Consider the following 13780-nt stretch of genomic DNA (forward strand, 5'->3'; position numbering starts at 1 on the left):
TCTATACTTAGTCTCTTTGAGCCTCAGATTCCTTGCTGGTAAAAACAGCATTCACTTCAGGTATGGTTGGGAGGGTGAAATTACACCAGATGGAGCATATGAAGTGCCAAGCACAGTGCAGGCAGAATAAACCCACAGTTAGGTACGTGGTTTTCCTGGTGTGGGAATTAAAACCTTTTTTCTCTGTATCTGCAATCGCACACGCGCTCGTGCGTGCCCACACACTCCCTCCTACCTTCCTTTACTCAGACCAAGATCCAGGGTGTTACCTAGTGGTTACTACTGAATGTCAGTCATAGGTAGATGAATAAAGGAGGCCCTTCACCTGGACATCAGTTACTGGGGAGCTGTGTGGAAGGGGACCCTGTGTGAAGCTCTGCTTGGGGGCCCGGGATGATAGCTGAAGCACCTAAGCTTCATGAGGTCAAGGCTTGGTGTCAGACCTGGTCTTGGGCTCTGCCACCTTCTGACCGTATAATGCTGGGCAGATAGTTTAACTCCTTGAGACTGTTTCTCCATCTGTAAAACTTACAAAATTACAGCAACAGCATCTAACTTTGCAGATTCTTTTCACCCCGACTTCAGAGTCCTACCTCCCTCCTGCATGGGACTCTCCTTGCAAAAGAGGTTTTTAAGTTTTTTTCCTTTATTTTTTTAAATTATAGAACTAAACCATGTTTATTGTTAAACATAGAAACAACAATCAACAGTTGTTAAATATATTAGAAAGTGAGGGTGCCCACATCCTCTCCCCAGAAGTGCCCATTGTTAGTGAGGGCCCTTCCAGGCCTGTGTTCATGCATTTGCAAGCATATAGACATTTTTACAAAAATGGTATCACACCTTACATATTGTTCTGCAGTCTGCTTTTCTCACACGTTTATTTTTCCCCCTAACAGCTGTACAGTATTGTGCGGGTAACCATAATTTCTTCCGTCCCCCTTCTGTTCCTCTAGGGGTCCCAGCAGGATGAAGCCGTTTAAATATAACCATCCTCAGGGATTCTTCAGCCATCGCTGACCTGCTCGGCCTGTGGTTCCCCTGGGCCCTCGGTGCTGTGCCTCCGCTTCCTCTTCTGTCCACATGTGGCTCCTGATAGTCTCCAAAGGCAGGTTTTATATTTCCAGCCAATTAAAGTGTCATCTGACCAAGTGGCCTTTGTCTGGTGGCTCTTTGGGAGGAGGGGTGGCTTTGCAGTCTGTAAGGGCCAGTAGGAGCCACAGCACGGTGTGAAAGAGCATTTGAGGGTAGACTTTCTCAGGGTGGCCAACCCCACCTTACTTGTTTCTGCTTTGGGCAGTCCTCATTATCTAGGTCAGGCATGTCAAACTCAAGGCTAACATCGGCCAAGTAAACGAGGCATGGGGCCTACGGGCCGTGAGTTTGACATGCTTAATCTAGGTATTTATTATCCTGAGTCCGTGCTATTAGGAGGTGGCAGGGGAAACCAAATCAGCGTAGCACAAAACCCAAAGCTCTTCTTTCCCCTCCCTCGTCTCTCCACTGGACCTGTCGTGTCGGTGTCTCTCATGGCCACATACTCTGATCGTTGCATGTCATGAACGTCTGGCAGTGCAGTGCACATAGGAGACAAATACATCACAAAGAATAATTGTAAATCGTGCAGGATTTGGTGAAGTCGATGAGTGATTTTGGAGACTCACATGCAGAGCTACCACCCAGTGAGGCTCTGGCAGAGTGGGGCCAGGTGGCATCTGAGAATCTTCATGATGAAGACAGGCTGAGTGCCTCCAAAAATAATGATTTGACTCTCAAAGGATTAAGAGAAGTCCTGGGAAAATAGGTAACACCTTCTAAAACGTTTGCAAAATTACCTCCTTGTAATCCTGCAAAAGTCGAATGAAGTGAAGGGTGGCATTAAGTGTTCTTGGGCAGGTTCATCTGAAAAATTATACTCCTCCAAATCAGTACCCTGTTCATTTTTTAATCATTTTAACAAGTCAGATATAAAGATGTAAAAATATATAAGAATTATTACCTAGTTGCAAGTATCATCTAAAGTTTGCTAGCTACAAGATGAGATAAGTTTCTTTCAGCTTTATTGAGATATAATTGACATAATAATGTGTAAGTTTCAGGTGTACAACTTGATTTTTTGTATATTGCACAATGATCACCAGAATAAGTTTTGTGTATGTGTTAAGAACTTTTAAGATTTACTCTTAGCAACTTCCAAAAATGTAAATTTTATTTATGTGATAGTCCCAATCAGATATGTTTTTTTCTCCCACAACATACTTTTAAGTTTGGTCCCAATGTACGTGTACTCACTTTTAGTGGACTTGTACTAACTATCCTTGGATAACACGGACCTCTGGTATAAAAGCTGTTATTCTCCTGTCCTCTCAGCTGATCGCTGAGTACCCAGAGACAAGGATTTCTTTTTTTTTTCTTTAATATATTTTATTGATTTTTTTACAGAGAGGGATAGAGAGTTAGAAACATTGGTGAGAAAGAAACATCCATTAGCTGCTTCCTGCACACTCCCTACTGGGTATGTCCCCACAACCAAGGTACATGCCCTTGACCAGAATTGAACCTGGGATCCTTGAGTCCGCTCCATCCACTGAGCCAAACCGGTTAGGGCGACAAGGATTCCTTGAGGAAGAACTGGGAGACTCCTAGCCCTGCCAGGGCCCTTCATTTTATAGATGGAACCCCGAGCCCGAGCCCAGTGAGGTGAGGAGAGGAGAAGGGCACCTCCCGTGGCTCTTAAATAACCTCCACTACCTGTGCCTCGCCTTCCCCTCATCCGACATCATCCCTTTGAATTCCAGAGGTGCATACTCTCCAACCCAGGGGTCCTTGAACTTCAACATGTAGGAGCCACCTATCCCAGGAGCCAGCTAGAACTGCAGTTTCCCGTGCCCCACTCGAATAGGACACAGTTAACCCAAGATGGGCTTGAGGAGTGTATTTTTAACGAGCTCCCCAGGTGCACATTGCCTTGTCTCTGGAAGTTACTGTTACATCATTTGTATTGGTGACGCCTCAAATAATGCAGAAGGACCCCTTTCGCTGTGAGCAGCTCCCCTTCTGTCTGCACCTCGGGCAGCGGTATGAGCTCTGGTTGCTTCTTCCTCTCCACAGAATGCGTTCTCCTTATCTTTTCTCTGACCTACTTGCCTGGGACTCTCCCTGCCAGCATCCCCTTGGTCTGGCCACCTTCAGGCCTTGCATCTCACCGCCTGTGCTGAATAAGATTGAAATGGGGCCTAAAAATAGTTCCTTTAATGGCCTCTGCATTGCAGTCTCCACTGCATCCTTGGCTGGAAGGCAGCCAAACTGACTCAGCACAAAAGCTTGTCTCTGGTAACTGGTAGCCGGGACAAGGTTGCAAACAGCTCGTGAAGGCTGGAGGAGGCTTGGTTTCCTGGGCAGGGATGTCAGCCTGTCATCCTCCAGAAGAGAGTTTTTCTTCCTCGGAGGAGAAGGCTGAACAAAAGGATCCTTTGGCTTTAAGGAGAGGGTTTTAAAACCAGTGAGAAGCCCAGGACAATCCAGCCCCTTTGAGCTGCCTAACTGAACCATTTGTGCCTTGGTTGGGCAGACTAGGGGGAGGGGCTTGACTTGTTCCTCCCCAGCCAGAATTGGCCTTCCCTTCCCTGGGACACATCCCAGACTCCAGGCCCTTTCTGGCGTTCTGTACCTGGGAGGGATCGGCCCAGGTTCCTTACCTTTTTAAAGCTGCCAGCCATGTTCCTGATTTCTTATCTTCTAGTCTCTCCATTGTGTTCTTCCCAGCTTGCCCTTTCCTAACTTTACAAATAAATCCAAAGACCCCTTTTATCCACACCAGCCCAATGAGAGCCAACCCCCGGGCTTTTCCCAGAATATTGAACAGTTCCCCGCCCCCTCTCCCGCCCCCCCAGGTTTGCTAACCTGGTGGAATGTAAGCCTGAAGCTTGAGACCACATGGAGAGGTCCTGCCTGAGAATGAAGCCTACAGGAAAGCAGCAAGAGATGGCCAAGTGAGTGGACAGCATCTTGGAGAACAATCATTTGAGATTTCCCCCGGATCTAACTATATCTGAAGCAATTCAAACTTATTGAACTGCTTGGTTATGTAAAATAATATATTTTTTATTATCAATTATTAGTAGCAGTAGTATTTTGCTTAAGCTAGTTTAGCTCTGTTTTGACTGCTTGTAACAGAAACAATGCTGATGGGCCCACCTGGTGTGCCTACTGGTTGAACATTGAGCCAGGAACCAGGAGGTCACGGTTTGATTCCCGGTCAGGGCATGTGCCAGGTTGTGGGCTCAATCCCAGGTTCGGGGTGTGCAAGAGGCAGCCAGTCAATGATTCCCTCATCATTGATGTTTCTATCTCTCCTCCCCTCCTCTCTGAAATCAATGAAATATATTTAAAAATGAATGATGTTTTGGTCCCTATTTCTTTGGTTACAATCTGTTGCTAATAATGCACAGAGGTCTTTGCCTCCTCCCCCCAACCCCTATCTTCAGGGGTTAGGCTCTGGTATTTATCTCTGTGTTTTTAATCATGTAATCTCTTGATATGTCAATTTAAAAAACTTTATTTTTGAAATAATTTTTAACTTACTGAAAAGTTGCAAAGATAGAACTTATAGGGAGTTCCTGGATACCCTCACTCAGCTCCCTCTAATGTTAACATCTTACACGTTCATGGTACATGTGTCACAACTAAGAGATTAATGTTGGTACATTACTATTACGTGAACTACAGACTAATGGCTGTCCACTAGTTTCTCTACTAGTGTTCTGGGATCCAGGACACCACACTGCATTGAGTCATCATGTCTCCTCAGTCTCTAGTCTGTGATAGCAATCCATAATAGTGCTTAAGACTATAGGTTACATCACCTGTAATATCCTGAAGTGGCTAAGAAGCATCTGGTTGGGGCAGGGAAAGAAGCAACTCCCAGAACAAGGGTTAATGACAGATCTAAAGTTGGAATCAAGCCTTTGTATAAAGCTCCCAGATGATGCCAATGTAGGTGATCCATAAGCCATGCACCAGGCCACCTGTCTGTAAGATCATAAAAATAAAGCATCTCGAACACTGCCTGGCACATGGTTTGTGCTCAGGAAAAAATACAAGAGAGGCCATGTAACTGGTCCCAGAATCTCGAGACCCCTGATGCTTGCTCAGTCCTGTGTCGTCTTGTGACATCCAAACCTCCCTTGGTTCTGTCCCCTGGCCTGCGAGGGAAGGAATAGATAACAGCAGCAGCTCATTTCATAAGCACTTGTTTTTATTGCACAGAAGCAATTGAAAGTGGTCTCCGGTGGAAAAGTGCGCCCTGGCATGGTTCAGTGCCCAGCCTCACCCACTCGGGCTCTTCCAGGGGAGCGAGCTCTGGGCAAGGGCCTGACCACTCCTTTGGAAAACAGAAGGCATTTGGGAATAGGTTAAGACATCTCAAGCATAATGTGTTTCTAACTGCTCATTCATTACTGCGGTCATCTGTCAGTTGCACATACAGGAAATAAATGCACTTATTTGGAAAGGAGGGGGGCAGTTTTTACAGTCAAGTGTTTAGTGTGGCATTCGGCATATATCACATTCCGCTACATAAGCTATCATAACATAATGGTCCATCGCCTGGGGAGGGCTCGGGGTACGGGGGCAGGGTGGGGAGTGCCCTTCCTTGGTAACATATTGCTAACAACGTCTTGTTTGGTGAGGGAGAGCCCCACCAGCTAAGCAGTTTCTTCTATAAAGAGAAGGGAGAAAAAAATGAAAATTGATTATGCCGACCCTCGGACTCCCAGACCCTCCTGAGTTTCTTTGGATGCTCCGGATGCTCCTGTCTCCCTCTTTACTTCTCCCCCTGGGCGGCCTTGTCTCCTGTGGCCTTCTCTGGAGGCCTGCTGTCTTTGTGGTCTGTGCTAGAGGACTTCTCAGCCTTTTCCGTCTTGGCTTTGCTGGGTGCGGGGGCCTCCTTGCTGGGCTCTTCCTTGGCTCGGGCCTCCGGTTTGGGTTTCTCCTCCGGCTTCTTGGCCTCTGTGGCCTTCTCCTCCTTGGCATCTTTTTTGTCGGGTGCTGCCGACGTCTCTTCCTTCTTTGGCTTTTCTGGCCCCTTCTCCGCTGCTTTGCTGGGTCCTTTGGCCGTGGCATCACCTGGTTCCTTCTTGTCCACCTCGGTCTTCTCTTTGGCTTTCGCCTCTTCCTTCTCCTTGGCAGGAGCCTCCTTCTCTGGAGTCGCTGCTTTTTTCTTACCCTCAGCCTCTTCCTTCTTGGCTTCAGCTACGGATTCTTTGGGCTTCTCCTGGACCTCGGGCTTGGGAGCCTCCTTCTTGGGCACCTCATCTTTCTTGCTATCCTTCTCAGTTTTGGGCGTGGCTGGAGCTTTCTCTTCCTCTCCCTTCTTTGGTGGCTCTTTGACTTTCACCTCCTGGGGTTTCTCGTCTTCCTTCATGGGGGACTTCGCCTCTTCCTTCTTTGAGACCTTCTCAGGAGCCTTGGCCTCCTCCTTCACGGGAGACTTGACCTTCTCCGGGGACTTGACCTCCTCCTTGCTAGGACTTTTGGGCTTTAGGGGTGATTTGATGTCTGCGGGGGACCTTACTTCCTCCTTCACTGGGGTCTTGGCTCCTGGGGACTTCACATCAAGAGTCTTGGCCTTCTCGGGGGACTTAGCTTCTTCCTTCGTCGGAGACCTGGCCTTTTCAGGGGACTTGACCTCAGATGGCGATTTTGCTTCTTCCTTCACTGGGGACTTGGCCTTCTCTGGGGACTTGACCTCAGTTGGGGACTTGGCTTCCTCCTTTGCTGGGGACTTGGCCTTCTCTGGGGACTTGACCTCATCTGGGGACTTGGCTTCCTCCTTTGCTGGGGACTTGGCCTTCTCTGGGGACTTGACCTCATCTGGGGACTTGGCTTCCTCCTTTGCTGGGGACTTAGCCTCTTCCTTAACTGGGGACTTGGCCTGCTCAGGGGACTTTACCTCAGCTGGCGATTTTGCTTCTTCTTTCATGGGGGTCTTGGCTGGTGACTTGGCCTCTTCCTGCTCTGGAGACTTGGCCTCCTTCTCTGGGGATGCAGCCTCTTCTGCTGGGGGAGACTTTGTTGCTTCTTCTCCCCCCTCTGCTTCCTCCTCCTCTCCCCGTTCCTCCTCCTCGCCCTCCTCCTCTTTGGTCTCTTTCTCCTCTTCCTCAGTCACTTCTTCGGTCACTTGTATCTCCTCTGTCTGTTCCTCCACGATCACGGTTTCCTTCTCTGACTTTTCTACCACCCTGATCTTCTCTTCACTTTTGACCTTTATGTGAGTGGCCGTGGAAGGCATTTTAGGGAGTCCCTCTGGAAGGGAGAAGGGACTCGGGCCAAAGCCAATCCGACACTCTTCACCCTCCAGGAGTTTTCTGCAGAATGGATAACGGAACACGTTACTATGAACTCAAAGCAGGTCAATAACTTGGGGGTCTTCCTGGTTTCCTCTGAAGGTCCATAGAGTCCAATGATGGGGACTTCAGCAGAGGAAGGAATGTGAACAATGGGCACTTTGAGGATGGAGAACTTAGTGAATCATCCCAGGAGGCCACACCCCAATGGCACTGCTCTTGTTTAATGCAGCAAAGGCTGCAACTTATGAGATAAAACACCTTCTTTTCCTTAAAAAATTACCCTTAAGAGAGAGTGCCTACTTTAACAAAATTTACATTTATTGTCCCTCAACTAAAATAAGAGAAAGTTGGGAGCCTGAGAAGACAATTTCATACTTACAAATTTGGGTTTAAGAAGTCTAAGAATGTTCCTATTTTAATTTCAAGAACCTGTCACCTTTGTATTTTCATCCTTTGAGTTTTAGGAATAGGGTGATGGCAGCAGTTTCTACTCTCTTATTTTTTATAAATTCTGTACGCCCCACACTGGGGATCGAGCCCGCAACCCAGGCATATGCCCTGATCGGGAATTGAACCTTGATCTTCTGGTTCATAGGTTGACGCTTAACCACTGATCTATGCCAGCCAGGCTGTTTTGAGAATTTTTATATGAGTTGATTTGAGCCAAACTGACGACATGCTGGGAGCAAGATTTCAAATGCTCCCCCGTAGGTATTGTTGTCATCACTCCTATTTCATTTCCCCAGAAAACACCTGCTCAGAGAGCCCAGAAACTATGCTTGAGAGACAGTTATAACGGACCCTGCACTCAAGTACCTCTTCTCCCTGCAAAGCAGGCCTCTCACCGGCTGCATTTGGGAGCGAGTGAGGAGCTTTAACCCTCTAAGTCACTGTCAGAATGAATATAAGCCACTCTTAATATTTTTGTTTCAGGCCCTGGCTGGTTTGGCTCAGTGGATAGAGCGTCAGCCTGCAGACTGAAGGGTCCCGGGTTTGATTCCAGTCAGGGGCACATGCCCCCCAGCCCCTGTTAGGACACATGTGGGAGGCAACCAATCGATGTGTCTCTCTCACATCGATATTTCTGCCTCTCCCCCTCTCTTCCACTCTCTCTAAAAAAAAAAGTCAATGGAAAAATATCCTCGGGTGAGGATTAACAAAAAATATATATTTATATTATCTAAATATATATATATATTTGTTTGTTGTCTCAGAAAGTAGAACGGTGGTTGCCAGGACTGAGAGAATGGAGGAAAGGAGCGTGGGGAGTTCTGTTTAATGAACACACAGTTGCAGATTAAGATGATGAAAAATGTTCTGGAGATAGATGGTTGCACAACAATGTAAATGTACTTAATGCCATAGGACTGTATATTTAAAAATGGTTAAGTGGCAACATTTATATTACATATATTTTACCACAATAAAAAGTTCATCTTTATCTCTAAGACAGGCAGGCTGCCTCACTGGGGGGCTTGGAACCCCAGGCTTAGCTCCTCAGAAGAATATAAGGGCTCTCCACCACCCTGAAGGCCCCCGGCCCACCTCACCTGTAAGCCGCAATCTCAATATCCAGAGCCATCTTGACATTGAGCAAGTCCTGATACTCGCGGAGCTGGGCTGCCATCTCCCACTTGGTGTTCCTCAGCTCAGCGTCCAGCTGCTGGATAGCGTCCTGAGGGCGACAGGTCACATACCCCTCAAGCGCCAGCCGACACCTGGCCCTCAGCACCAGAGAGGCTGGGCCGGGCCCTGCAACCCAAAGCAGGCCTGTCCCAGCCCACAGCTGGAGCCAACACCCACCCTGGAAAGCAGCGGGGCCTCATTTATGGACTTGGAAACCACGTGGAACAAAAATTCAACTCTGGATATAGCCTCAGCCTGGGGAATGGTCTGGGATGACACACACCAGACTCCAACAATGCATAGTAAGTGCTTTAAAAGTGCCAGTTTTTTTGTTTTGTTTTTTAATTACATTTTTATTGATTTCAGAGAAGAGGGAGAGATAGAAACATCAATGATGGGAGAGAATCATCGATCGACTGCCTCCTGCATGCCCCTCACTGGGGATCGAGCCCGCAACCCAGGTATGTGTCCTGACCGGGAATCGAACCTTGACCTCCTGGTTTACAGTTCAACATTCAACCACTGAGCCAGCTGGCCGGGCAAAAGTGCCGTTTTCTTAAGCCAGTTGTCTTCAATAAGGAATCTGCCAAGGCCTTCCCCGGGTTACCCACACTCACAGACATTGGTTATTATTCACCAAATGCCCTTTTTGTGACCAAACCCTGCTAAGAACATTCACACTCATCTCTTAAAAAGGTTGTCTATCTCTTTCATCTTCAGAGCTCTGCAAAGTCAGCGTTCTTTTTTGTTGTTAATTCTCACCTGAGGTTATTTTTCCATTGATTTTTAGAGAGAGTGGGAGGGAGGGGAAAGACAAAGAGAAATATTGATGTGAGAGACACATGGATTGGTTGCCTCCCGCACGTGCCCCAACTGGGGATCAAGCCTGCAACCAAGGTACATGTCCTTGACTGGAATCGAACCCGGGACCCTTCAGTCCATGGACCGCCGCTCTATCCATTGAGCAAAACCGGCCAGAGCAAAGTAGGCATTCTTGCCCTGGCCGGTGTGGCTCAGTTGGTTGGGCATTGTCTTGTGCACTAAAAGGTTGCCAGTTTGACTCCAGGTCAGGGCACATGCCCAGGTTGTGGGCTTGATCTCAGTAGGGGGCATGTAGCCTATTGATGTCTCTCTCTGTAGGCATTCTTTCCCCGCCCCCTTTTTCATTGAAGGAATTCAGAGTTGGAGAGGCAGATAAACTTCTGGAGTCACATACCTAGAAAGACATACTAATATATCTGGTATGTCTAACTCCAAGGCCCATGGTCTCGATCACTACAACCCTGCTGAGAGGACAGTGATTTATCCAAGGTCAAGGTCACCCAGCCCAGTGAGACAGTCTGGCTCTCTACCCCAACCCTGCCCACCTGGTAGGAGGCGATGTCGGTTTGATGACGGTCCTCCAGCTCAGAGCGCTGCCTCTCCAGCGAGTCCTTGGTGCTTTTGAGTGCCTCCAGCTCTGTGGTCCTGGACTGCAACTGGCGCCGGTACTCACTTATCTCCTCCTGTGCTGAGCGCATGGCATCTGTGTTCACCTTGGCTGCCTCTGACAGTCGGTCTAGCCTCACTGGGGGAGAAGGAGACAGCACAGAGTTAGACACACCTGGATGCGTGTCCCAGTGCCCAGCTCCAGAAGGTGACACGCATCAGTTGAGGACCTACTGGGTGCTGAGTGCCATCCTGGGTGCTTAACTCATCCTATCTTACATGACAGGCAAATGACTACTGCCCAAGGCTACCCAGCTAGTGAGTGGCAGCGGGGATGCAAATCTAGTGTCTATATGGCTCCAAAGATTAGTCTGTCTCCTCGACTCAGGATCCAGAAACCCTACAGGGCAGAGGAAACCCCCATTTCTGGTCCTAATGCCTGGTTCAGTCCCCAGCAGGGGCTGGCAGTGCTGGGGTTCAGATGTGAAACCTGGCTTAACTCTGAACTTGTGGCTCAGAGTTTAACTCTGAACTTCTGGCTGAATGAGCTCGTGAGCCTTTGACCTTTGAAGACATGAGGGTGCTGTGAGCCACCGTGTAGGCACAGCCCCTTCCTTGCAGGTTTCTGCTGTGCAGCGAGCCCAAGGTCACCGCAGAGCCCGGGGCCTGGGTACCAGCTCCTCTGCCCCTTCCCTCCACCTGGCTGCACATTGCGGCACTGGAGCCCCTGAGCCAGAGGCAGCCACGCCGGCCCCTGCAAGCCAAGGGCTGCTGGTTCCCAGGCCTTCCAGGGCTGGTGGAGGTCTAGAGACTAATCTACATCTCCTGAAAATGAACATCCTGAATCTTGAGATAGTGACACCCAGGGCCTGAGTTGGGAGTGTGGGAGGACCAAGGGAAGCCAGCTGGATGGGCCAGAAGCCTGGGCTGGTTTGCTGGTATGAGGGCAAAGCCGGAGAGAACAGAGGGGTTTGCTCTGGGAGGAGCCTTGCTGCAGAGAAGTGGAAAAAAAAAACAGAAACAAAAACGGGAAAAGCCTGCATCCAAATCCCAGCTCTCCTGGCTTTCCCTATAATGCCGGCAAAGATTTAGAAACCATTCTGACGGGTGAGGGTTCTTACCCACTGTGGATCACAGACCCATTTGGGAATCACTGAAACCCCTGCATCCTCTCCCAAGAACAACGCATAAAGTTTTACATTTTGGGGGGGAGAGGGGGAGCGGTGGATCATGGAGCTTCCCAGAGTAAGAAGTCCAGGTGGTCCACCCCCATCTTTCCACTCAAATAAATAGAAATGAAAACCAGAGAAAGCAGCATTGGTCAAGGTCACCCTGCAGCTGCTGGAAACAGCTTCAGAGCGGCTGCAGCTGCAATCCTGCTGACTCAGGGCAGCTTGGAGTTGGGGGAGGGCTACGGATTTGGATGTGGGAGGCTCCCAGTTTCCCAGGCGAGGGGAGGGGACATTATAGGTCTCAGGTGCCAGTGGTTTGTAGTGATGGTCCCCCCTGGGGAGAAAGGATGTGAGAATGCCCCACTTCTCCGAAAATTAGTGGGGAGGAGCCTGGTAGGGATCAGAAGAATGGAGTCCGTCCCCTGCAGTGTCCAGAAAAGGGGGGTGGGCAACGCGGCAGGGACGGCAAGTTACTTTGAGGGCAAAGAGTCCCCAGCGCTTGTGACTAGACGCCAGCATTGCTTCGGAGCTATAGAGGGGACCTAATGTAAAGGGGCCTCGGAGTGAAGTTACCTAACTACAGGGGGCGAGGGGGAGACCAGGAGGGCCCCAGAGTTAAAGGGCAAGCACAAGGCCCCTGGAGGAGGGCAGCCAAAGGTGAAGAAGCCATACTTGACGGGGGTTGGAGACATCCCACATGAGACCCAGGGGGAAACTGTTCTTTAACTAAGGGTTATGAACTTTGCACGGGGCAGCTGACAGTGGACTCTCTCCAGCCACCTCCACGCAGAGTCCACCAGCGTCCCCCGGTATCACGCCACCCCGCCCCTCGCCGCGGCGGGACCAGCAGGGGGCGCCCCTTCCTCCCCAACCCCCACCCCCACCCCCACCCCCGCGCGCGCTGGCGCACCTCGGAACCACTCCTCGGACTGCAACGTGCTTTGCACCGTGTGGCCTTCGAGCTGAGCGCGAATCTCGCGCAGCGCGGACGTCACGTCGCACTTGAGGGCGTCGCGCGCGTCGGCCTGGGCCTGGGCCTGCGCCGCGCCGCAGCCCTGGAGCTGGCTGAGCAGCTCGGCCACCTCCTCCTGGTGGTGGCGCCGCAGGTAGCCGCACTCCTCCTGCAGGGACTGCACCTTCTTCTGCAGCTCGGCGCGCGCCGCCTCGGCCTCCTGCGCAAAGCGGGCGAGCGCGCGCGCCGCCGCCTCGGCCTCCTCCCGCTGCCGCGCCTCGTCGTCCAGGCGCTGGCGCACGTGCGCGATGTCCTCCAGCAGGTGCTCCTGCTCCAGGCGCAGCTGGCCGCGCGCCGCGCCCAGGCGCAGCACGACGCCGCGCATCTCCCGCACCTCGCGCTCGTACAGCTCGCCCATGGCCGCGCGGCCCGCCTGCTGCTGCCGCAGCGCCGCCGCCTCGCCCTCCAGGCTGCGGTTGTGCGCCTCCAGCTGCCGCACCTTGTCGATGTAGCCGGCGAAGCGGTCGTTCAGCACCTGCAGCTGCTCCTTCTCGCTGCGCGCCGCCACCGCCATCACGCCGCCCTCCGGCCCGTTGCTCAGCGTGTCCAGCGAGTCGGTGCTCGAGGCGACGGCCGCGCCGCCGCGGAAACGGCTCGGCGAGGCCGACACGGAGCTCACGGACGTCCGCGCCCACGAGTGGAAACCGCTCGACGAGCCGGCGGCCGAGCGCGCGCCGCCCGCGCCGCCCTTCCGAGCCAGCGCGTAGTGCAGGCTGCTGCCTCCGTGCAGCGACGCGAACGGGGCGCCCAGCAGCGCGTCGGCGCCGCCGAAGCTCATCATGGCTGGAGCAGGTCCGGGAGTGGAGCTGGTGGAGCGGGCGCCTGGCGCTGGGACGGGGCGGGTGGCACTGCGGCAGCTCCGGGACGGCGGCCCTTTTATAGCAGCGGGGCCGAGTCCAGCCCCCGGCAGTTGGGGGGGGGGGGCGTGCGGGGGAGGAGGGCCCCGCCCGCCTCCTCCCCTGCTGCCCCGGGGCTGGCCGGCTCCGCCGCAGTGAGAGGGGCGGGGCAGGGGGACCGGGGAGTGAAGGGGAATCCGCGAGGAGTCGGAAGAGCCCCCCGCCTCGAGGGCAGGTCCGGGGGTAGAGGATTCCCAGAGTGGGCCGGCGGGGACCCCCGGGTGCGCATCGGAAGACCCTGCTACTGTTTTCAGAATAAGAAAAGGGGCTGAAACGCGGAGAGGACGAGGAGAGCTG

The 13780-nt window shown here is 51.7% G+C and overlaps 2 protein-coding genes across 4 annotated transcripts in view; one reads left to right on the forward strand and one right to left on the reverse strand.

The window, feature by feature from the left end:
- Positions 1-4261, forward strand: part of THOC5 (THO complex 5) — a 29569-nt gene extending 25308 nt beyond the window's left edge. For 2 of the 3 annotated variants that reach the window (XM_036353667.1, XM_036353670.1), the window contains one exon: positions 957-1152. In XM_036353667.1, coding sequence (XP_036209560.1) covers positions 957-1020 — 64 coding nt within the window. In that variant the 3' untranslated portion in view covers positions 1021-1152. Of the gene's footprint in view, positions 1-956; positions 1153-3893 lie in introns of those variants that run through there. The other variant, XM_036353669.1, reaches the window with a different exon arrangement.
- A 410-nt stretch (positions 4262-4671) lies between these two features.
- Positions 4672-13435, reverse strand: NEFH (neurofilament heavy). Its single transcript, XM_036353661.1, has 4 exons — positions 12486-13435; positions 10343-10542; positions 8900-9024; positions 4672-7367 (listed from the first exon to the last, which is right to left on the reverse strand). Exons 1-4 carry the CDS (start codon positions 13366-13368, stop codon positions 5825-5827), a joined length of 2751 nt encoding a protein of 916 aa, XP_036209554.1. The 5' UTR covers positions 13369-13435; the 3' UTR covers positions 4672-5824.
- Between the last annotated feature and the right edge of the window lie 345 nt (positions 13436-13780).

Source organism: Myotis myotis, unplaced genomic scaffold (assembly GCF_014108235.1).
Source record: "Myotis myotis isolate mMyoMyo1 unplaced genomic scaffold, mMyoMyo1.p scaffold_m19_p_20, whole genome shotgun sequence".
Taxonomy (NCBI): domain Eukaryota; kingdom Metazoa; phylum Chordata; class Mammalia; order Chiroptera; family Vespertilionidae; genus Myotis; species Myotis myotis.

Coding starts and splice junctions, on each gene's coding strand:
- NEFH (XM_036353661.1), bottom strand. CDS start 13,368: ATGATGAGCTTCGGCGGCGCCGACGCGCTGCTGGGCGCCCCGTTCGCG. Junction 9,025..10,342: donor CCGACATCGCCTCCTACCAG/GTGGGCAGGGTT, acceptor TGTCGCCCTCAG/GACGCTATCCAGCAGCTGGA. Junction 7,368..8,899: donor ATTGAGATTGCGGCTTACAG/GTGAGGTGGGCC, acceptor TCCATTCTGCAG/AAAACTCCTGGAGGGTGAAG.